This window comes from Lissotriton helveticus, chromosome 1_1 (genome assembly GCF_964261635.1).
Source record: "Lissotriton helveticus chromosome 1_1, aLisHel1.1, whole genome shotgun sequence".
Lineage (NCBI taxonomy): Eukaryota > Metazoa > Chordata > Amphibia > Caudata > Salamandridae > Lissotriton > Lissotriton helveticus.
Genome location: NC_136057.1, coordinates 763,359,947 through 763,385,625, shown reverse-complemented (window position 1 = coordinate 763,385,625; position 25,679 = coordinate 763,359,947). Strand labels below are relative to the sequence as shown.

Sequence of the window (25,679 nt, the reverse complement as noted above, 5' to 3'; positions counted from 1 at the left end):
ACAAATCCAAGCCTCCAGCAACCTGGGAAATCCCCGCTGCTATTGTTTTGATTTCGTCCGAGAACTCCTGTAAAGCACTGTAAGAACGACCAGTTCTTAGTGACATCTTTATTGACGTCTTATGTCCATCCTTACGTCAACCCCGGCACCTTTCAGGTATAAATATACCGACGCTGCCTTAAGGTAATCCTGGAGCAGAGCAGCTACTACTTCCGAAGAGCCCAGCTGATGCGAGAGCCCACGGACGCTGCCCCTCCCTTTTGACGCGCTGAGAAAGACGCTGTCTTTTCTCTTGCCGAGAAATCCAGCCTCAGGCGTTTCCAGCCCACCCTTGCGGGTGACTGGGATACCGAGTCCTGAGAGAGAGATACCAGCCCTCCTGCCTTCTAATACCCAGGTACTGAACTGACTAAACCCTTACAGAGAATTCTTGAGTCAGATTCTTGGCAAAACAAACTTAACTTAAACTGCTACTTACTTACTCCCTCCCACGTATTAGGCTTAGGTCAGGTACATCGGGGTAGGCGTAGTTAGAAGCACCAGTTGAGTACGATTAGTCAATGTATATATGTATGTATCTATTTTATCCATTTTAAAGTATCATATGGCTAAGAAACCATATCAATGCTTTTACAGTATTATTTCATTATCCTGCTTTTAATGTATGCACTTTACTTAACTATAAGTATTGCAATTGTAGCAATTCATTTCTCTTGTATGAGGAAAGAGACTGCTCAATAAATAACACCTTTTATTGAAAACGCCCGTCTCTCTTTTTCTCTGCAATCTGGTGAAACTAAGTACGCACCTTTGACTGAGTGAAATAGCTGTCTTTTGTTTTCACACGACTCTAGAGATATACTCTTATTCAGGGAGAGCAAAGTTGTCATGTTTTATGGTTGTCAGAAACTAAATCCCTTCTTGTCTATCCAGGGAGGTTAAACTCCTCCTCGCTTATTCGAGAAAGTTTCTAGTGAACTCTGAGCTAGCTGGCAAAAAACTTAAGTCTAATATAGTCAGTAGACCTAGTTAACCTCAGTCCTACGTCTACACTACTGAAGATATTATTCCAATGCGCAGAGCCTATTGGGACTATAGGAACTACACTACATGGCGCCCAACATTTGGTAAGGCGATAAATCTAACGCAAGACGTTAGAGTAACTCAGTCGTGCTTTTTCACACAGACCCTTTCTCCCGTAAATACTCCAAAGACGTCTGGAGTGGGTCAAAGGTTAAAAATCCGCCGGAACTTAGTAGGAAGAGATTTTTATGTATAGTTTTTGGTTTATTCAACGTTGAAGGATACAGTGTTCCAAAATATTGTGCACCTAATCTTTGTTTCCTTGAAAACCTGATCTGCAACAAAAACCTTCCTGTCAGTAAAATGTCAGATGGTGAAGGAGATAGGGAGACAGCTAGAATAGCAGCTCAACTCCTAGCGAAAGACACAAGTCTCCTACAGCAAGACCCGGAGGCAATACTCATCCCGGTCAGCATAAGAAAAACTATAACTCTTAAACTAATAGAAAATGGACTAACATCGAGAGGTGGTACAGTCATATTCGTAATTGAGGCACATGAATATCGGCAGCCAGAGGTATTCTATTCATGGATAAACTTTCCAGCAGCAAACGCTGTCACACATGAGTTCCACTATTACAAAATAGAGGAACCACCGGATATCTACACTCCTTTCGAGGAGGTGGAAATCCCATTAAAATACCAAGAGCACCTACTCTGGTTTAAAGGCGCCCTAAACCATAATAATCACATCACCAGGCTCGGTCCACTAGGTAGACCAGGAGCAACGTGGCCGGTTCTAGCCAGCTACACACCACATCTCGACATTGAAAAAATGTCAATACCAGAACTTTTGGTACAGTTTAAACAACTGATTAAAATACATAGACAACGAGTCCAATATGTAATGCGGACTTCAACAGTCTAACCAGCTATTAACATTCCACAGCTGACCCCTCATCAGGGGAACACAAACAAAATTACACCACAGAATATACAGTCATGTCTGGGTAAAGTACCCGCAAAACGGGAACAAATTCCATTCTGGTTAGCACAAAAAATCACTCAAATAGAGGCAGTATTTCCGGATACTACCCCTACTGAGAAACACAGAATTCTGACTATCTGTCTTCCAATGGGGATCGCACCACATGTGGAGGACTGTGACACTTGGGGCACAGTCTTTGCTTCCATTTACACAAAAACACATGGTGTTCCGTCCATGGCGGTAATACCGGATGTGCTAAGACAGATTCAAAATGAATACGGTCCAGAACCTGCTTTAACTCTGGGTATGAAATTACTGAAAGACTTCAAGCAGGTCTCAGCTTTATTATTATCTAACATAAAAGGAGAAGCAGCATCTGTGGCGATCCGCCAGAAATTGAAAGAAACAGATATAGCAGAACAGCCATTTGAACTTGCCAGAATCATAGAAAAATCCTATGAAGAACTAGGAAGAGATAGTTTGGGTGGGAAACCAGTAAAACCCCAGCTAACTGGAAATCCTGAAAAAATATTTATTAAAAATAATCTAAACACTCCAAAAAAGAGCTGGGATGGAAATAAACAATCCACTCCCAAAGAAAAAAGATTCCAGTCCAGAGGAAAGTCTCCTCGGCGGAGAGAAAGATCTCCAGACCAAGGACACAGATCTCCCCAGAGGGAGCCCTCTGAGAAAAGATACAACCTTAGAAATAGGGATAATTTGAAGAAACCTGATAGATATCAAGATATTGATACACGTCCCTCTCGATCTTTTCAGACTTCCTCGCAGAAATCGGAAAGAAGAGGACGGTCAGAACACAGGGAAGAGCACGTCAAGTCCAAAGACAAGGAACCTGCTCATCAAAGTAAAAAACTACAATTTCCAAAAAGAAGGTAGCTAGTATTAAAATAATCAAACATGCCGAGGATCCTGAGGACACAGCTGAAAAACGGAGAGTGGGCTCAGACAATGCTAGACAGCGCAGCAGAAGGGAGCATAGCTCGCAAGATCCTAATGAATCATCTGGAGACAGTGGACACGAATGAATACATTCAGGTGGAAACTGCAGACACCAGAGTTAGCAAACCTCATAAAATATACGAAATACCATTACGTATAGAGGGAGATAAGACTAGGAAAATAAGGGGTCTATTTTGGGATAACCTCTCCAAAGGCTACGACATCCTTTTAGCTGAAAAAGACTGGCCACCGGAGTTTGTCAGAGAGTGCCCTCATGGCAAAGAAATGATTATGCCTGCCTTCTCAAATCACATTCCAATTCATAAAAAATATACACTTGCAAGAAAGTGGGCAGTAGCCCAAGCTCCTGCATTATATAAAAACCATGTTGGATGGGATGAGGACTCTCCTCCTCACAAAAATCCAGTTAAAAAATCAACCAACTGCACAGAGGCAGTACCCAATTAAGCAAGAAGCTTAAAAACAGCTCAGGGAGATCTTAGATCAACTTGAATACCAGGGGGTGATTGAAACATGCACCTCACAAATGAACAATCCTTTGTTTCCTGTCTCCAAGCCAGACGATTCATATCGTCTAGTTTTGGACTACAGACACCTTAACTCGTGTTGCAAAACTTTTGCAGTACAAAACTCACATAGTGCAGCACTAATGAATAACATCGTGCGCAAAAAAATACAAAACAACATTAGACATCTCTAATGGATTCTTTTGTCAAAACATAGCACCTGAAAGCAGGTATTTGACCGCTTTCTCAATAATGGGCTCGCAGAAAAAATTCTGTCGACTCCCCCAGGGGTTCAAGAACAGCCCAGGATTATTCTCAGCGAGAGTAACAGAGTTACTACAAGTGTATGATGATGAGGCATTATCTTATGTCGATGACATCTATCTAACAGATGATGACTTGGATACTCACTTGAAAAGAGTGAACACCATAATACTTGGGTTCGCAGCAGAGGGTTACAAATTCAACTTTAAAAAGTCACGAATTGCCCATCTAACTGTCCTGTTTTTAGGATATGAATTATCAAGTGAAGGCAAGAGCCTGGCAGACAATTTCTTAGAGAAATGTGCTGTAATCCAAGCACCAAGAACGCAGAAAAACTTACAATCAATTCTAGGCTTCCTGAATTTCGGAAGAACTTACATTCTAAATTATGCAGAGAGGGTTAAACCTCTATATGAACTAATAAAACCGGATTTTAAAACAATCAATTGGACTCAAAAACACACAGAAATTTTGAGATCATTGCAAACAGACATGTTAGCTAAAACAAAATTGCAAACACGCGATAACACTCGCAACCTTGTAATCCGAGTCATCCCAGGAAGATGCGGATTCACATAACCTAACCTCTAATGAGGGAGAAACGGTACCAATAGCATACAAATCACATTTGTACACAGAAGCTGAAAAAACATTCAGCATTAAGGAAAACATTGTTCATGCGGTTCAAACAGCTGTAGCAAAAGAAAGAGACCAAGCCGAAGGCAGACGGATTACTGTTAGAACAACAGAATCAGCCTTTGAGGCATTAACAAGCCCATGTAATTTACCTACTGTGGCATTAAATCCAAAATGGATACAATGGGAAAATTCTCTTGCTACAGACAAAGTGAAATACTATTTTGACCCGGAAATTAAAAAATTAAAAAATCTAGAATATGAAAGAGAATATCCTCTGCCAATCGACATTCGGCCAATACAACAGTACGCCTGTGTAATATACACAGACGGACATGCACAACCCTCGGTTTGGGGAAAACAAGCCTATAACGCCACATGCGAGATTGTTAAATACGTGTGGCGCGGAGGTAAATTGAGACCTCTGGTAACAAAATCACACTCTGTAGAAAACAATTCAGATAAACAAACTGAAATAATAGCGTTAAAAATGGCGCTAGATAATGCCGATCGCGAATTCCGGACACTAATAGTGTGCGATTCGTATTACTGCGTCAAATCATACAATAACGACTTGCAGAACTGGGTTCAAAACGGTTACAAAGATGACACAGGTGCCACAATAAAGCAAAAATCGCTTTGGGAACAAGTAGTTCTTTTTTAGAAAGAACTACCAAAGACTCACGTGATACATTCATTGAGTCATGAACGTGATGGCGTTCACGTTTCAGGGAATTCATTGGCTAAAACAGCCACAGCGGTAGCAACTAAGCCGGCCTCCGTAGCTACAAAAAAGCGTTCAGGAAAATACGTAGACGGGGAAACGATGCTGGCGGTAAAAACATCATCAAAAGGCGACTGTTCAGCGCTACCTGTCAACTATCCACTCAATTAAACATACGTAATCGATGCAAACTCCGTTCCTTTTGCTCAAATCCCTGGAGTGGGGGATAGAGTGATTCCAAACACGAACAGGAGAAACTTATTAGTGGCAGACGCACATATGGGTGAGGGTCTAAGACACCTTAAGATTAAGGAATCTCTGAAAGAATTACAATCAATATACTGGTGGCTGGGAATGAGCCTGCAAAACTACAAATTTGCATTTTACTGTAAACACTGCAACAGAGACCGCAGTGGCGAAATGCCCGGAGTACTACCAATGCCCTTCTTTTAGAGATCACATAAATTCACATAAAAAATGCGTTCCATTAATAATATCATTGCAGACTAGTTTCACTTAAAATGTAGACCCCAGCACTCGGCTGACGTCTGAACTGTTATAAAAAGATTTGCGAGTCTATAGCGGCATAGACGCAATTGGCATTCTACTCTCTGACCAGGGTCCTGCTTTTAGCTCTCGAGCTTATGAGGAGGACGTGACCAGCATGGGCATTGCATTGCGGGAATCTTATCACTTCCTTCCTGAGGGAAATGGGATGGTGGAAAGAAAAAACCGAGACATAAAGCAATCTATAACGGCAAAGGTATTAGGTTTGGCTGTTGGGTGGGTCAAACATTTAATAAGTGTCCAACGTAGTCTTAATAATCTGCCAAGAAATTCTCTAAAAGGTTTCAGTCCGTACGAACTATTGTTCGGGACTAGAATGCATATCCAGGACCTTGATAGTCAAACTTCAGTGGTAGAAAGAAAATGCTTTGATATCAAAGATCGTTTGGCTATTTTACAGGACTTAAATGAAACAAGAAAAGACCTGAGCAACATAAAGTTGAAACAACAGCCAACAGCCACTGAAGAGAAACCACCTGTCCCAGCAAGGCCTGTCTGGATTCCAAAGATTGGGGATCTGGTCAGAGAGAAAATCGCGGTGAAGAAGGAATTTGGGCCTTCTTACAGAAAAGCAGTACCTGTCTTAGCTGTCAACGGAACAAGATCAGTTGTACTACCGCCCCTTGCTGGTAAAAAGGAGAACCGAGTTGTATCCATCGACCTGGTTAAACCACAATCATGTGGCCAATAATAAGTAGTAGGCCAAGTGGACTCCCAAGAAGTAGCAGAACACCAAAGTTTGCTACAAATCAAGAGGTTCAAACTGAGAGACTAATCACATTTGATAAAGCTACAGTGAATCAACAAGGACTATGCAACAAAGCCATGGAACTTATGCCTCTTGAAACCCAAATTACAACAATTCGTCAAGAAACACCTGTCTACAACGATGTAGCCACAGACTATGCTAATAAAACAAGGAAAAATCCAGAAGCAATCCCAATAATTGACAGAACTGCATCAGGCTACTTCATCAACTTCGATGACTTTTCTGAGGATCCGAGTGAACCTGAGGAACAGCCAACATCAACAACAACTTTTAAAGACAAGACTAAAAAACTCTTTCATCAACTAAAGGAGACCTATCTGATTTCCCCATGAATTGAATTTTGGGTGGTGCTAAGGTGTACTTTTCCTCCTGCTTTGGCTCATCATGGTGCTATGCTTGGGACACTTCATTGAGGGAAAATATGTTACAAAGGACACAGCAAGCCAGAACATCAACCTGGTCCTAAAGCCACACAAGTCTTCACACATCGAGAAAAGAGAACTTTCCTCAGTAAACTTCACAGCCAATCCATTACCCGGTGGGGTAGCATGGGACAAAACAGATTACGATATATATGGCCCGGTCGAACTCTTGAACTATCAATCAATTTTATTTATTATGTTTTGGCTCTCAACAGAGGGCCACATAAAATATACAGAAATACAGTACAAAGCAATACAAATGCTGGCAAATGTCCGCCCAAGAGGTACCTAAATTACATACAAACTAACTTACACACCACAGCAATAGAAAATTGGCAAGTCAAAAGAGGATCTCCATGGATTATTAATAAATAGCTAAAAAACCTTTAAAAAAGTTAAAAATGTGGAAGCAGAACATTTCATTGGGGGGACAATAAAGTGCAAGAAAAAAGTCTTTCAGGGTTAAAATGCCGAGACGGAGACAAATAACTTTTATCCATCTAGAGCGCAATTTACATAGTGCCGGGCAAATCAGTAGAACATGCGTACAATCCTGAATATTCAGATTACATAGATTACACAAAGAGGTGGAACCATACCATTTAGATAACAGGAGATTTAAAGGTATTAAATCGTAGCGTAGCAGGAACCAAAATCTACGTATACCGTGTGGGAGGGACCATCGCACATAAGGTTGTGGCTGCTTCATCAGATAAGTGTCAAGAAAGATATCTACATTCCTTTTCCCATGAATTAATTTTTTATCCGATTGAAAGCAGAGGTCCCAGGAGGCTGTTTTTAAAACAAGTTTTAACTGTGTAGGGGAATACACAAAAAGAATAGTTTCATCTAATTTTAAAAGAGTTACGGCTTTTCTGAAATTACGAACAAGTTGAGAGAACTCATTGAAATTACCTAATAGTTCACTTTTAAGGAGTGCTCTCAGTGTCCCAACTTCCGCTCTTGCAAGACAGGCCACCCATCTTACTAGGGCACAGAGTCCCTGTACCCAACTGCTCCTTAGACCGAATTCGAGCCTACAGGCGGCCAGAGAGCAGGCAGTATTTAGTGAAGAGAGAGATCTTAAGAGTTTCCCCTCAATCCTGTGGCAGAAGTCCCACTTTTTCACCTCTATTAACTCTATGCCATACAGAATTGTTGCGGGGATTTTAGATCTGTACACCTCCAATAAAATCGGAAAGTGCCGTTTCCCCGTTGCATGGTATAGTAAGTTTAAACCTTTGCCATGGGCAAGAGCTTTGCGAGAGCAATGCTCTATATGGGGCTTCTCACTCAGATTAGCCGTAACGATTTTCCCCCAAAAAATATATGACTTTACAACCTCCAATTTTTGCCCCCCGATACACCAACCAAAATCTGCAGCTCGACACCTCTTTTTACCTACTATACACATGACTTTACTCTTGGTTATGTTAATCTTCATGCAATGAGCCACAGCGTAACTATGGAGAGCATGTAGCCGATTTGAGAGTCCTTTAGGAGTTAGATCAAGAATGAGGACATCATCGGCATACATCAAACAAGATAAAGGGGTCCCCCCCACCAAGGGGGCGATGCCCTCTGTGGCAGACAAAGCGGCGGGCAAATCAGCCGTATATAGGGAGAATAAGAGGGGAGCCAATAAACAGCCTTGTTTAAGGCCATTACCCGATGGAATTGGGTCAGAAAGCCCCCCTTCACCCCCCAACAGGACCCTACACCAGGTCTCTGTATGGAGGGCCCGCACCAACTCCAACAGGTGAGACGGGAGACCAAGCGCAGCCAATTTTCTCCACAGCATTCCACGGTCCACTTTATCGAATGCGGTGGAAAAGTCAATAAAAGCTGCATACACCGTCCCCCGTCTCACCTGTACATATTTGTCCGTAACCACATGTAGAGCAGTAAGATTTTCCAGGGTTCCGTGATTCCTGCGGAAACCAGTCTGTGCAAACGGCAGGATATTGTTCTCCTCAACCCAAGCGGAGAGGAATCCTAGAAGGCATTTCGCAAAGACCTTCCCGATTGAGTCGAGGAGAGCAATCAAGCGATAGTTACTTGGGCAATCCCTAGTTCCCTTCTTAAAAATGGGGACCAGGATACTCCCCCTCCACGAGGCGGGTACCTTTTTAGACATGAAACATACTTTAAACAAGGGGTACAAAATTTTACTCCACCCGAGCGGGTCCTGTTTAAGGACCGTCATGGGGAGTTCATCTGGTCCCATTGCCCCAGAGACACGCATATTTTTTATGGCCATCTCAATTTCCTTTACTGAGGGATAGTTCGTAAGGCCATCCGCAATCAGACCAATAGTACTAACATCACCTAAAATATCATCAGAGGCGATAGTATCAGAAGTACAGTTCCCTGCATAAAGGTCCCGGATGTAAGTGGTCCATACCTCTTCCGCTATAGGAATAGGGGAGGGGCTTAATCTGGACCCACACCCCTTACCTATTATTGCCCAGAAATCTCTAATCCTGCCATGGACAACAGATTCCCGTAAGTCAATCCAGATAATGTCTTCCTTAGCCTTTTTTATTTTTAGCTTAAGTCTACTTCTCTTTCTTTTTAGCCTGGAGATCTCTCTTCCACGTTCTATGCCTCTATCTAAATACTGTTCCCGGACAAGGTTATTAATTTCCTTATTTAAGATACACAGTGTCCTGGGAACTACAACCCCTCTTCTTGATCGTGAAGATTTATTAGCACAAGAACTCTTGAAGTATCCTCATCAATTTAAGGTTTCATTAAGTGACTTTGTAAAACCGAGTACATTCTCTGATGATTGGGATTTTGAAAGTATTAATGATATGATGTCAGACTTAGTTATGTCAGCAAAATTTACAGAACATGATTATTTACAAGGTTCATCGAATTATGATCAGATGTACTGCTACAACCACTATGGTAACCATTATTTGCATAAATCTGCACAACCTAGAAATGTTTTAAAATATAATCAATGGGAACATTGTGCAACGCCACCAAAAGGTAGTTCAAAAACATTCTATGAGAAATTCTCATACTTCTCAGGGTTTGACACAAGTGAAGCAGAAACATTTTATTTCAAACTGTTAAATAAGACAGGAATGAAAACCATGCTAACAAATACAAAATTAATCTATTCAGAATCATTTTATGAAAAAATGAATACATTTGGTTTTGATTTCTGAAATAATAACATTGAAACAAAAACGATCTGGGGTACTAAAGATTGGCAAGTACAAGGTATAAAATCGTTATTCAGAGCCTGCATGATCCCAGAACAAATTATGTTTTTGAATGACACAATTCAACAAACAACCTGTCTTGGCCTAGCCAAAATTAAAGACTTAAACAAACCGTCTATTCCAAAGCCATCACCAGATAGTAATAGCACTACAGATGTTGTTGAGATAGACGTAGCCCATATTTTTAACCAAAACAGAACACATACAGATTGGAAAAAATGGTTGATCTGGCCCACAGACACAAATAACTGTCAAGATAGATTCCTGAACAAAATACAGGGGTTCAAATTGACCAGGCCAGATCCTAGATACTCCCAGCGACAACATCCAGGGATTGTAACAACATACAGTGTGGGTAAACTATGCCTCGAATGGCTACATACATCCACACTGGAAGAAATTAAGCAACACTTAACTTTACTTAAAGAAGGTGCTGACTTGCGTGATTTCATTATGGGACCACGCAAACAGCGTCAAAAACGTTTCATAGCGGCCTCTATATATGCAGCTTATAACGAAGTTTGGAAAGAAACTCAAATTAAAACAGCAGAGAAAATACGAGAAATTGACCGTATTAATTTGGAAAAATCACTTTCTGTTGTGGACAATGGGTTAATGACTCGGTCTTCCAGAATATATTCACTGGACAGTATTGTATCATCTGCAATCGATATAATAGAACAGGGCATGCTAATGTTACAACCTGGTCAGTCCCAATTGCGTTCTATTGTACAGCTTGGCTGGACGTTACAAAATCTGCGTTCAGGCTACGTGCCTTGGCGTTTAATCAACACAACGTCATTATTCTCTATCTTTAACCTTACTGATATACAAATCAGCTTGGCACAAAAGGGAGCAGAATATACAATTCTGAGCATTGAAAAACTTGAGAGATTACCATTGACAATGTCAGAACGACCTGTCATTGAATGGATAATACAAGGGATAATAACTATTCCGATAACTACTTTCCAATTTCGATACTGCCAACAGTATATACAGGCAGGCCAGTATGAAAGGTTGGGTAAAGGATACATCAAGTCATCATGGAAATTACCTTACACTCACACATGTTATAGTGAAAAAGGACAGAATGTATTTCTTAGTGGTGATAATTGTGAAAAATCACTAAGTGGTATACTTCTGTGTCAGGGCATAAATTTGCATGGGGCCTGTGAGGGGACTTCAAATAACCTTTCATGTCACCAGCTTGGCACACCCGCAACTCGAATAGAGCCATTCTTTAGACGGCTTTCTAACGGGAGCTACATTCTAATAGTGGACCACAGATGTTATGGCTTGGTGCCAGGAAAAGCTTATCTCGTAAGTGTAACGTCCAGGGTCACTTGCTGTGAGCAAGTATTGTATCCCAACGACACTCCAGACAGGGAGGGAAAAATTTGGCCCAGTCTGAAAATCTCTTCTATTCGAATTGATACTTTAAGCAGAATGAGGTCTGTTCTTCTACAGACGCCAGTGCACTTGACGTCATCAAAAGAAACGTATGATCTCCAAGTTGCAAGGACAACGGCAGAGATTCATAACCTTTTATCAACAAATTGCCCCCTACACTTCGCAGAAATGCTAAATGAAATCTTAAACATTTCTGATACGAATGGTATCGCGAGTGTATTTAAGTAAATTTTTTCGGGACTTTTGACACCTTTCAAAGCAGTCCTGGGCATCTTTCCTAATTTTGTCCATTCACTCTTTGGCGGCCTTCCACTCCTGTTGGGACTCGTAGCAGGCATTTTATTTTTGATTCTCCTGCTTCGTTATGGCAAGCCACGTCACAGACAAAACTCCAGCAACAATGGAAGAAACGATCCTAGCAATACGATATCGGGACCGCATAACTAAAGTCCTTGGATTAGCCCGGCTAAGAGATCTGAATATGACCTGGTTTCTTTCATTCAGACCCATCTGGCAGAACTGTATCTTACCTGTGTTAAGATGTATGCTCTGCGGAGAAGAATGCGTGTTAGACGTCTGTCTTACACTACAATCAGAAGTACCATTGGATACAGATACTTTGCTGAACCCAGTAAAGGCTCACGCATCGTGTTGTCCCCAGCGGTTACCAATCCTGATGACGGCATTCGTTGAGACTTCACCACTGCGATTGAAGGGTAGTGAAGTGCAAGATGAGAGCAGCATCAACCAGGTACGACCCTCTGTGAGCACTGCTGATCCTGTCATCGATGATAGCAATCATGCTCACGACTGCACAGTTGCGGCATTTTCCAACTTGGTCGAACTTTCACCTGAAGCGGTAAACTGCTTTTTTGAAAATCTGTCTGAAATGATGTTCTCCCCCGAACAGAAAGAATAAACTCTTAAGCAAATGAGCACTCAGCGTTTCCTGAACTCTGAATTTGGCCTTCAGCTTTGAAAAACAAAAGCTTCCGAAAATATTTGGAACTGTTTTGACTTCTTCCCTTGAAAAACTAAATTATTTTTTCCCCGATTCCAAAATATTTACTTTTTTTTGGCACTCATCCTCTGCTTAAAGTAGAACTATTCTTAGAGAACAGAGCTTCTATTTTTAAGAACTCTAGAGACAATATATTACCTTAGCCTCTAGCATATTTACAAGAAACTGTATTTATATGTGATGGAATGGTCTCGCACTTTTCTTTTCTGTATTAAGAGCCATTTCATGTGTAATTTTCGCAAATCATTCATGCTTATATATATGTGCATCCCTTTTAATGAATGATTACACTGCTTGAAAGCATACAGTACCTATACTCATTTTCGTGTATTTCGCATATACCATTTCAGATGCAAAATAATGTATTTTGGGGTGGATCGGTATACACATGCACCGTTAGATATGTTTACTATTGCTTAGTTTAGTAATTATGGACATGAATTCGTGGAGTGGGTGTAGTGTGTTTTATCTAGGTACCTGAATCAATATTCTATTCTTTGCCCTTGTCCGGTTATAAATCAATAATATCCCTGCAACGGCATAGAAACCCTTTTTCATAATTCGGTCATAGCGCATGCTGTCACATTAAGCAAGCCTATTCCTCCAGCCCCCCAGAAAGCACACCGAGTTCTTAAACAAATCCAAGCCTCCAGCAATCTGGGAAATCCCCGCTGCTATTATTTTGATTTCGTCCGAGAACTCCTGTAAAGCACTGTAAGAACGACCATTTCTTAGTGACATCTTTATTGACGTCTTATGTCCATCCTTACGTCAACCCCGGCACCTTTCAGGTATAAATATACCGACGCTGCCTTAAGCAAACACACGGTGGTAATCCTGGAGCAGAGCAGCTACTACTTCCGAAGAGCCCAGCTGATGCGAGAGCCCACGGACGCTGCCCCTCCCTTTTGACGCGCTGAGAAAGACGCTGTCTTTTCTCTTGCCGAGAAATCCAGCCTCCGGCGTTTCCAGCCCACCCTTGCCGTTGACTGGGATACCGAGTCCTGAGAGAGAGAGATACCAGCCATCCTGCCTTCTAATACCCAGGTACTGAACTGACTAAACCCTTACAGAGAATTCTTGAGTCAGATTCTTGGCAAAACAAACTTAACTTAAACTGCTACTTACTTACTCCCTCCCACGTATTAGGCTTAGGTCAGGTACACCGGGGTAGGCGTAGTTAGAAGCACCAGTTGAGTATGATTAGTCAATGTATATATGTATGTATCTATTTTATCCATTTTAAAGTATCATATGGCTAAGAAACCATATCGATGCTTTTACAGTATTATTTCATTATCCGGCTTTTACTGTATGCACTTTACTTAACTATAAGTATTGCAATTGTAGCAATTCATTTCTCTTGTATGAGGAAAGAGACTGCTCAATAAATAACACCTTTTATTGAAAACGCCCGTCTCTCTTTTTCTCTGCAATCTGGTGAAACTAAGTACGCACCTTTGACTGAGTGAAATAGCTGTCTTTTGTTTTCACACGACTCTAGAGATATACTCTTATTCAGGGAGAGCAAAGTTGTCATGTTTTATGGTTGTCAGAAACTAAATCCCTTCTTGTCTATCCAGGGAGGTTAAACTCCTCCTCGCTTATTCGAGAAAGTTTCTAGTGAACTCTGAGCTAGCTGGCAAAAAACTTAAGTCTAATATAGTCAGTAGACCTAGTTAACCTCAGTCCTACGTCTACACTACTGAAGATATTATTCCAATGCGCAGAGCCTATTGGGACTATAGGAACTACACTACACCCCCATGGGTGGTAAGAAGGACGTTCTGGGCACGTCCTCCGCACCCGAGCGCTGGTGCTGAGGACGAGTCCAGAACTAATACTTAAAACTAACAAGCAGACAGGTCTAGACTGTTCCAGATAGTAAAAAAAAATCAACACACAATCATCATTTTTTCAGGGCGCTGCAACGATATTACAAAATAATATTTAATAAACGTTGACAAACTGAGTGGCCATATCATTGCTTGATACTCCTGGACCCACACATCCAGTTCTCTTAAAAATCACCACCTACTTGGTCCATCTTACAGATCTTACAGAAACCTCCTTCCAAATTATGTTCTGCATAGACAAATGTGCCTATTTTTAATGCTTGACCATGCTCTGATGGTTAAGGCTCATATCATGACTGATATCAACTTGTATTTAGTATTCTTTACTTCACGTACAAGCTGAAACAATTCCCCTGACACATTTAAATGAAGCTGACGGAAACAATTCCACAAAAACACTCGTTATATAAAACAAAAAAACACTCAACTCACCACTCCACAAACCTCTCACTCTATATAAATAAAAAAACAGCTCACAGCAGTGACCCTTTATGTAAGCATCACACCAATCCTGATGATTGGTTACCTGTCTCTCATGTGTACCACTTGGTAAACAAACAGTGTTGTCAATGCTCAGAAACCGGAACGGTTACCTCAAGCAGTGCCCTGCAAATGTTTTTGGTTTGTATTACGAGTGCCATGGCTACATCCACACTTTTTCAGCTCGCCACAAGGTTTAGTTCTCTGCTCTCTCTAGCTATGCAAGAAGCTGATAAGCGAAGTAGAACAGCACACACCTTCACCATGCACCACTATGCAGAAGATTTACAGCTAAGCATCTTAAATAATACTTCTTATTGAAAACCACTCCTGGCTTACAACGAATTAGGTCAATATATTCATCATAAAATTAAACCCATAGAAACGTCAGTTGCTAATTGTAGTGAGAAATCCCACCACACTCAAAGAACAATTTGGAAGAAATGGAAATAATTCTGGTCAAGCGGTAACAGTCAAGTGAGGCATACCCCAAACCGCTCCATCTCCTACGGTAAATACACGTCAAAGCACAATCTTGCCAAACAACCAATTCTGCCACCTTTGAGAAACCGCAAGCCCTGGATATCGCAAGATGTAAAATGTGGCAGCAAGCAAAAGCAAGTTATTTTTTATTATTATTGGCTATATTCGTCGTTGCTCGGCTGAAATCCACAATGGCACCCTTGAATTGTTTCCTCAAGTACAAGCAGATACAAGATTAGCCACTGAAGACCATGAAATTGAACCAGATCTGCCCTTCTGCAGTAGGTCCCCAGTGATACCAGACCTTTTTCAAAATATGTATTCGTTAATCCTATACAAAATGTTTCAGCCAAACACGCATTGAATAAAACAGTAATGCACTTCTGCTGAAAATGTAACATTTTAGTCAGTGTCTGAAGTATTCTGAGGCTACAGTACGAATCCTTATGAATCACCCACCACCTGCAAACATCTCGCATTCTGTAACAATATAATGATGTCCTCTAGCAAATGTTCTCTTGAGAGCTTGAAGCTTGCACCATGTATCCCAGTGTTTGCATTCTCATCACAACCTCACAGAAGTCGCTGCTTCAAGCTAAAAAGCCTATATGGCTTCCAAGTCAACATGCTGCTTGTTTTCTGGGTATGTTGTTGGCTCAGCTGAAATTTAAAAACTAAGATCTCTACCGTTCAACCATCAATTATACAGTTCTGTGCCCATCAACTGGCATTGCATGGCATATAACTAAAAAGCAAAATACCAAATAAATGTTTGCTGTATTGGCAGTTGATTCAATGATTTTGGCTTTTACAGACTGTCCCTGGCTTAATGGACTCTGTGTGAACATAAATCAATATTATTATGTAACACTTTAGACCGTAGAGTAGGAAGGATGCCATGGGCCCAGGTGCAGGCATGGGAAATGCCCTCTTTGACTGCTTTTGGAGTAGTAAAATACAGCAATTATCAGATTTCATTTGGCCCCTCAGGGCTCTGGGCCCATGCAATTGTATCTGCTGCACAAGTGGTAGCTACAACCCTGACAATAAATAACTTTCTGTCCAGGAACTGTATACAGATAGGTATTTTTGTTCCCTATGAAGTGACCTACTGTTCCTCCCCAACTCAAACCCTCTTCCCGGTGAGAGAAATAACGCATAATGTCAATGCACACTAGGTTAACCATTGATTTTGAACAAATTTCTAATTAATGTTTTGCACCTCTTTCTTGGAGTAGTGAGCAGTTTTTTCTATTGTCAAAGAGGTGCCAAATTAGTTGAGTTTAACAACTCTGCAGTAGCAGGTAGCAGATATAAAACTGATAGCAGAGATCATCTTGGTGCACGAAGCACAGAATGTAGCTTAATGTGCAACTTAACATTGAGCTGAGGGTTTTTGATGCAGAAGCATACTACTAGCCACTAGACTGATATTTATTTAGAATACAACCAAGAGGGGGGAGAGAGAGAGCAAGTGGATTCAGTCTCCCTTGGTAATATGATTAAACAAGAGGAATCCACTTAGAAAGTGGAAGTGATCCCTAAAGTGATGGGGAGCACACAGTGTTGTTTAAATGCCCCACACACACCAACTGGCCCCTTGGTGTCATGCTTCATCATCGGGGCCTTCGCACCCCTCTACGGGATGCGGCGTGCTACAACTAACGACTACGTAGGAGCACTTGATAGTGAACTATGTGAGGGTGTGTGTTTGAAGGAGAGAAAGTGAGTTAGTGAGGTGAGGTGAAAAAAGTGAGTAAAAAATACCTGGCACGTAGGAGGAAAATTATTTATTATGTCCCCGGCTGGTATTATTAAAAAAGTGCAAAGTGAGGTTGATTATATACGTACTAGGGTATATCAACCATGTCAAAGTGTCAACATGTTTCGGAGTGCAAAGACTCCTTCTTCAGGACAAGGATATGCACATTATCCTCACCTTACTCACATGAAATGTTAAAGTGTATTATACAAAAAATAAAGGTGTAGTGTACCTATCAATGTTGTTTGTATAAGTAAGCTCAGTTGCGCCCTATTGGCGTTAAAGAGAACTTAATGTTCAAAGTATGATGACCTCATGAGCTTATGCGTAGTATTGGGGGATCCTTCCTCACTGCTCAGTAAAGCAATGGTTACTGCATGGTGAAATCGCCTGCCTTACCCTCAACGCAACGCTGATATTTATTTAGACCAGACAGCCAATCCTATGCCACAAGACTGATATTTATTCAGACCAGACAGCCAATCCTATGCCACTAGACTGATACATATTTAGACCAGACAGCCAATCCTATGCCACTAGACTGATATTTATATAGACCAAACAGCCAATCCTATGCCACTAGACTGATATTTAATTAGACCAAACAGCCAATCCTATGCCACAAGACTGATATTTATTTAGACCAGACAGCCAATCCTTTGCCACTAGACTGATATTTATTTAGACAAGTCAGCCAATCCTATGTAAAGGACGTAGCTAATGCAACTTTTGACGTAGAAAATGTATAATGTCCCTTTGCTTTATTTTTTCTTTTTTGTTGCAGAGGTGTAGTAGCACTGCAGGCGCTACGCAAATTAGAAGAGTTAACTGGAAAGCCCATTCATCAGCTGTTTGATTACATTTGTGGTGTTAGCACAGGTAAGTCATGTTCAGCCAACAGGTACATTTTAAGTGTACTGCAGCAGCGCAAAGTGTTTGCTTCAGCAGATGTCACCACTTGCCCACTTCTGCTTATCCTGCATCTTCCATAGAATTTCTCCTGATGGTGGGACGAGGATGTGAATTCTCTTTGTTTAATAGTTATAGACTTTCAACAATGACCATTTGATTTAAGCACTTTTAAAATAAAAGATCATTAACAATAAATGACATCCCTCAATATCTTATGCTACTACATTACTTTCATGTGTTTATGTCACAAATAAATACATGGAAATTGGTGGTAATTTCACCATTGTTTAAACATTAAAAGAACATTTTGGTTCAGTTGTTTTGATGAACAATTTTAACAATTTCTCGTTTTGTATAAACGGCCTATGGGTCCAGGAAAGCTTGCAGACAGACTAAGGGGTGGGAGTGGCCAAAACTTTTCATAGTGCTATGGATAAGATCCCAGAATACGATTGCCAAAGGGAACCTTTTAGATGCAAACCAAACCTCTTTAAATTATCCTTCTCATATATGATTTCATAGGCAACACACAAGGCTTACACTGATGGTTATTCTGATGGTGCATGTATCAGCAGTGCAATTAAAAAAGGAAAAGTTACTTACCTGTACTCTGTTATAGGTATTCTCTCTGAATTCATAAACAATAAATTATCTCCATGCGCATTACACAATTTAAAAATATTTTTAAGTGAAAACATCGCAAAACAAGATGGGATTTTCTACTTGTATTTATACATATTTTTTGCAAAAAACGAACTGCTATTAGCCAGACTTTACATTTGTCTGAAAATACTACTGAACTAACCGTTTAAAAAAAAAAAACAAATCTAGGAAAAATATTGCCTCTCATAGCCTAGAAAAATACTGTGCTGATTAGATACTGCACATTTAATTAAAAAAACTCCAGCGCCAGCCACCTTTCCGTCATGCAGTGTAGGAACAGCTCATTTTGCAGGTGTTATAGTGAATGATAGCTGTACACAAAACCTTTTCTCCAAAGTCCTTCAAAATAGGAAGGTGAGAGTGTTGTTTATGGATTCAGAGAGGTAACTCATGTCAAAGAACTAGGATTACATGTCTCGTTTGCTTCTCTGTTAATAAATTCTCTGTAATAGCCATGAACGGAAGATTAGAGTCGCCATCCAAATACCCACAACCACAGAGAAGGGTTCTGAGTACGAAGGTGAAGAGGGTACTAATATTATTGAGCAAATAAATTAAGTAATGAGGCCTGCCCTACAAAAGTATCTCTTCTGGAATGATAATCTATACAGTAGTACTGAGCAAAGGTGTGGGCCGACCTTAAAGCTCTCCTATTATCTAGAGTATGAACAACCATATCAACGGGAGATAAACCGTCTGGAATGTAGGAAGTGATATTGTTTGATTGATAAGAAATTCCGAAATTACTTTGGGCAAGAATTTAGAATGTGTTCTTAAGGAAACTTTGTTTTAGTTGATGACCAGTTATGGTCCCTCCAAACATAATTTTGAAGCTCACAAGCCATTCTTACAGATGTTATGGCAACAAGTAAAGCTACTTTCCATATAAGATTTTTAGGTCATCCTTGTACTTTGGTTCACATTGGAAGCCCATCATCGTTGAAAGGACCATGTTAAGCTGAAGTAGGAAACGGTCTCTTTACCAGAGGAAAAATATTCCTCAGCCACACTAGAAAATCTTTTATCACTGACATGTTGAAAGAGGATGTCTGAGACAGTCTCTTGCTACTAGCAGTGATGATAGTCAGATTATTATTATTATTATTATTAATGGGCATTTATTAAGCACCTGGTTACGCCACTGGCGTGTCCCCGCGCTATGACAAGTGGAGTGACTGTCCCCCCTCCTCCCAAACAAGCTATTTGCTGAAAAGGTGCGTTTTAAGTTTTTTCCTAAACTGGACTTCGGAGGGTTCAAGCCGAAGTTCCAGCGGAAGATTATTCCAGCATTTAGGAGCAAGGTATCTAAAGGATCTACCTCCCATACGAGCTTTAAATATTCTTGGAACTTTCAACAGCCCGGTCTGCGAGGAGCAAAGACTGCGTGCAGGCTCATAATGGGATACTAGACTCTGGAGCGGAAAAGGTGCTTTGCCGCTCAAGATACGATGACAAGTGGCAAGGGCCTTAAACTCCACTCTCCTCTCTATGGGGAGCCAGTGGAGGGCCCGTAATGCTGGTTTGGCGGATGACCTCCTAGGGAGTCTGAGGACCAACCGCGCTGCCGCATTTTGAAGAACCTGCAGGCGGCCGATGACCCTACCTGTGGCCCCCAAATAGAGCAGGTTCCCATAATCAAGTCGGGAGGTGACCAAGGCATGCACCAGTGTCTGACGAGCGGAAATGGGAAGCAGATCTAATACTTTCCTAAGGGCTCTCAGAACACTGAAGCATATCCCTGCCACCCGACCGACCTGTGGACCGAAAGTAAGGTCCTTGTCCAGCCACACGCCAAGGTTCCTTGCCTCACGACAGGGAGCAGGAACTTCCCCCAGACAAGGTGGCCACCACGCCGACGACCAGGCAGACGGTGCACCCCCCACCACGAGCACCTCGGTCTTGCTCCCGTTCAACTTTAAACAGTTTGCAGACATCCAGGCAGCAAGATCTTTCATGCAGTTCCTGAAGATGTCTGCCGCAAGTCCGGGCGCGCGCGATAGGGAGATGACCAACTGCGTGTCATCGGCGTAGGACACCAAACGGAGACCATGCCCCTCCACGATAGTCGCCAGGGGGGAGACATAGATGTTGAATAGAGTTGGGCTCAGGGACGAACCCTGCGGTACGCCCTGGCCCAACTCAATCTCCCTAGAGTAGCAATCACCCAGTCTGACTTGGAAGCACCTCTCAGAAAGGAAGGACTTGATCCAACCAAGCGCAGCTCCTGTCACCCCTCCTCCATTCAGACACTGTAGCAAGGTGGAATGTGCTACAGTGTCGAATGCTGCGCTTAAGTCTAGAAGGATCAATGCCATCGTTTGGCCCTCATCTACTCCCTGTCTGAGTGCTTCCACTGCCACGAGGAGAGCAGACTCCGTCGAATGACGGGGGCGGAAGCCAAATTGCGAGTCGTGGAGTAGCGACGCCATCCCCACGAACTGCATAAGTTGTATGTTGGCTATTTTTTCCGCCACCTTCGCCATATAGGGAAGGAGAGAAATGGGACGGAGGTTATCCAGCTTTTCGAAGCTAACGTTGCTCTTCTTTTGCAGAGGAAGTACCACTGCCTGTTTCCAGGCCTTCGGGACCACCTGAGACTCAAAGGAGATGTCCAGTAACTGACGCACATAGGGCTCCAGTACTGGCAGACTGTCCTTTAGCCGACTGGGAGTGGTCGGATCTCTAGGGGAACCGGATTTTATGGATCCACAAATACGGAGAAGCTCCGTAGTGGAAGGAGTAGCAAAAGTAGTTAGCTGATGTTCCCCTTTCATTCTTGGGAATTCCGAGGGGATAGGACCATTGTCTGTCCTCTGGGGGAAGGAATTGTAAATATTGGAGACCTTAGTTGCAAAGAACTCAGCAATTCGATTGCAGCCCTCCATGGTGCAGAGTTTCTTAGGCACTGTGGCGGATTTTCCTATTGCAATAGATTTATAGATAGAGAAAAGCTCCTTGGTGGACTGCTTTGCTTCCTCTATCTTATTGCAGTAGTACAATGATTTGGCCTTCCTAATCAACGTGTAATAGGCACGTCTGCAATCAATGTAAACTGTTTTGGCCTGCGTGGAATAGGCTATCCTCCATTGCCTTTCGGCACGTTTACATGTTGCTTTGGCCGTTCGCAGATCTTCATTGTACCAAGGTGCCGATCGTTGCACTCGGCCCCCTAATTTCGCCATACCCAAAGGTGCCACCTGATTCAGGGCTTCCAAAATGCGATGGTCAAGATTGGAATTAATTTCATCAACCCCGTTGCACTTTAATAGAAGAGAACCGAAGGACAGATTTAGCTAAATACAGAGGATAAAGCAAAACTGTCTCTTTTTCAGAATTTCTCAGGGCTACCTGTGATGTGGTGGGTGTCTCTGAACTTCAATCTCTTAGTGTAGTCAACAGACCCCTCCACTGGTCCTTTAGTAGTCAACTTGAAACATTGAGGGAAAGCTAGCATTCAGAAGCTGTATGCATTTAAATAAACCAATACAACTATGTAATAACAACAGGGTGAATGATTTGCAACCATAAAGGTTTATTTTCAGATAATTAGTTCATTGTTATTTATCAAACTTATTCAATCATGCGTTTGTGAAGCGTGACTACTCACCAGTGAGGGTCTCAAGGCGCTGGGGGTGGGTGGGGGTGCAGGTTCCAGTCCATCAAGGAGGAGGTCTGTCGAAGAGCCAGGTTTTGAAGTTTCTTGCGAAGATGGGGAGCGATGTTGTCTCTCTGAGGTGCAGCGGAAGGGTGTTCCAGGCTCTGGCGCGAGGAAGGATAAGGAGCGGCCTCCCGATCTGCTCTTTCTGGGTTGGGGGACCACGGCATAGGCGAACTGGGCTGATCGTAGGGTCCTTTTGGGTGTGTGGAATTTGAGTTGCCGTTCAGGTATGCTGGTCTGGTGTCGTGGAGGGCCTTGTGTGCATGGGCGAGCATCTTGAAGGTGACTCTAGCCTCGATGAGGAGCCAGTGGAGTGTGCGCAGGTTCCGGAGAGATGTCGCTGTGTCTCGGCAGGTTGAGGACCAGTCTTGCAGTGGGTTCTGGATGTTCTGTAGATTGCGGGTGAGGTTTTTGTTTATTCCAGCGTAGAGTGTGTTGCCGTGGTCGAGTCTGCTGGTGACCAGGGCATGGGTGACGGTCTTTCTGTGTTCGAGGGGGATCCATTTGAAGGTCTTACGTAGGAGGCGGAGGGTGTAGAAGCAGGTGGACAAGACGAAGTTGATCTGGCGGTCCATTTTGAGCTCGGAGTTCAGGATGAATCCCAGGTTGCGTGCGTGGTCTGTAGGGGTAGGCGGGCTTCCAAGGGCAGGGGGGCCACCAGGTGTCGTTTCAGGTACCGGGGTTTGGGCCCATGATGAGTACTTCTGTCTTATTGGTGTTTAGTTGTAGGCAGCTGTTTTTCATCCATTTGGCGATGGCTTCCATGCCTTCTAGAAAGTTGTGTCTGGTGGCGTTGGGTTCTTTGGATAGGGAGAGGATGAGTTGGGTGTCGTCTGCATATGACACAATGTTGAGTCCATAGGTTCTGGCGATGGGGGGGGAGCGGAGCCATGTAGACGTTGAAGAGTGTAGTGCTGAGGGAGGACCACTTGGGGGCTTTGCAGGTGGTTGTTGTAGAGTCCAAGAGGAAAGGGGGGAGTCTGACCCGCTGCGTTCTGCCAGAGAGGAATGAGCGGATCCAGTCGAGGGCCTTGTCCTGGATACCTGTGTCGTGGAGTCTGCTTATTAGGGTGCGGTGAGAGACTGTGTTGAACGCTGCTGAGAGGTCGAGGAGGATGAGGGCTACTGTTTCTCCTTTGTCCAGTAGGGTGCGGAGGTTGTCTGTTATTCAGGAGTAACCAATGATATAAATACAGGCAAGAAGTCAAAGCGCTCACGCACTGTGAATTGAGGTATAAAATACAAATAACCAGTATGTAAAGAATGCAAATCCATAAAGAAACTATTTATAGCTCACTTAAGAAATGAAGATGCAATGGGTATTTCAAAGGGAAAAGTAAGAAGGTCTCAGCATCACGTGAACCCAAGTTCAGGAAGTGGAAAGAGTGTTTAAGATAAAGCCTCGAAAAAGTAGAGCGATCTGCTCTTTTCGAAGTCAGGAAATCTCTCTATCTCTTTGGCTATGGAACACTAATTAAAATCATAATTAAAAGTCCGGGAACATCCATACCTCACTCCCATGGCTCAGACCCAATCCCGTGGCGCCATTTGTTGGGAGCCGTCAACCCCTTTAAATTCTCATCCCAACACAATTAGGTACACGTCTGTTCATCCCTGAGTGTTGCATACTGTTGGTATACCAGATACAGGAGTCTCCGCTGTTAGTCTTTCCTCTGACCTTGCTGCCAACTTTTCATCTTCTAGCCTCAATATCAATCTAGTACAGAATATTTAGCCTTTCTATTGTTAATGAAGGACTGATAACACACCTGAAAAGAAATGAACACGCAGCATACTGGCAGTTTCAAGATATGTAACATTTGGCCAAGGCCTAATGTCAAGTTAAGTTTGCTCAAGGATCAAAATAGCACTATGGAAGGCAGCGAGTTTTGTCATGCAGGGACCAAATGGAAACATCTTGAATTTTCGAATTGTAAGACCAAGAACGTGAACTATGTGATACAATGCCCATGTGGAATGATATACATTGGGAAAACATGCCAACAGGTTAATTTGCGCATCAGCCAGCATAGATCAAGGATTAAAAATAGAGTCTTGACAGCACCAATGGTGGAACACTTCGTGGCGAGAAATCATGATGAAAATGACCTTAAGTGGTCAGTTTTGTTCACTTTGAAACTATCCAACCACGCAGTAAATGTTGAGAAAGTGTTTCTACAAAAAGAAGCATACTTGATTCTTAAATTCAATAGTACACCAACAGGTCTGAACAGCCTGTCTGAGATAGCGAGATTATAGATCATGCAGCGGCCCCCTTTGGGGTCCGCCAATATTCCTCTCCCTGGTAATAGGGTGTCCATGAAGTGCCTTGACTATCCTTGCTAACCTCTTAATTGCTTTTCCTCAGCATTTCTTGCCCAATGCATACTGTAGAGAGGTCGCCCGTCGCCTTCAGAAACCGTTGACAAGCATTGGTCCTTCTGAATAAGTGCAGGTTAACGCTTCCCTTGGAAAATGTTCCAGTTTCCTTAGCATTGTACGCCCCTAGTGTCGAAATTGCAAATGAATTTTGCCATGCCTTGTGTATATTAAATTTGGCCACAAGGTGCGCCGGCTCTGGCATTGCGATGATTGGCCCACACGCCTGGCAATTTCAATGATTCATTAATAATACTCCAGCCCTGTCCTCCTTGGATTATACGATAAGAGAGCCGTGCACGCTTTACTGCTCTTATGCTCCACAAACGATAAATCTTGGCCATTAGGGCATCATTAATAATAGTTTTCATGTCCTGTAATTTGCATTTATTTATAGATTTCATATTCTGTAATTTGCTTCCATATGTAGATTCAATAATAGACTACATTTCCCACAATGCAATGGCTTGATTCCACACGTTTAATAAGCCAAAATCCGTTCGGTCGCCATATTGATGCGATCGTGAAGTGAGCAAGCAGCAGCGGGTAGTGAGGTAGGTGCTGTTGCACTGAACAGCATTGCAACAATGTAAACCCTTAAGGTTTATTAACAAACAGCGTGTGTTAACCGTTTCTGTTATTCCAACAGCAACGTTACCATCGTATTTGGAATTGCCCGGGAAGGACATCGTGCCACATTTAAGGTACGCGACGACCGGGGTCACACGAGATAGGCAAATACCAATGCTTTTTGAAATAGAAACAACAATAATATTATCCATTTTTACAGCCATAATTCCGCCGGAATATAACATCCGGAAGTTCATCATTACCAAGTTTAAGAATTTCACCAGTAAAATCCTGCAATCAGTGGCCCCTTAAAAAAGAAAAAAAAGGTATGTTTGAGACCAATTGTCAAAGAAGGCTGAAGCAACAT

General features: G+C 42.3%; 1 protein-coding gene across 3 annotated transcripts in view; it reads left to right on the top strand.

Annotated features, from left to right (window-relative positions):
* Positions 1 to 25,679, top strand: part of PNPLA8 (patatin like domain 8, phospholipase A2) — a 383,576-nt gene that overhangs the window by 165,770 nt on the left and 192,127 nt on the right. For all 3 annotated transcript variants that reach the window (XM_078674318.1, XM_078674319.1, XM_078674317.1), the window contains one exon: positions 17,915 to 18,009. In XM_078674318.1, coding sequence (XP_078530444.1) covers positions 17,915 to 18,009 — 95 coding nt within the window. The remainder of the gene's footprint in view (positions 1 to 17,914; positions 18,010 to 25,679) is intronic.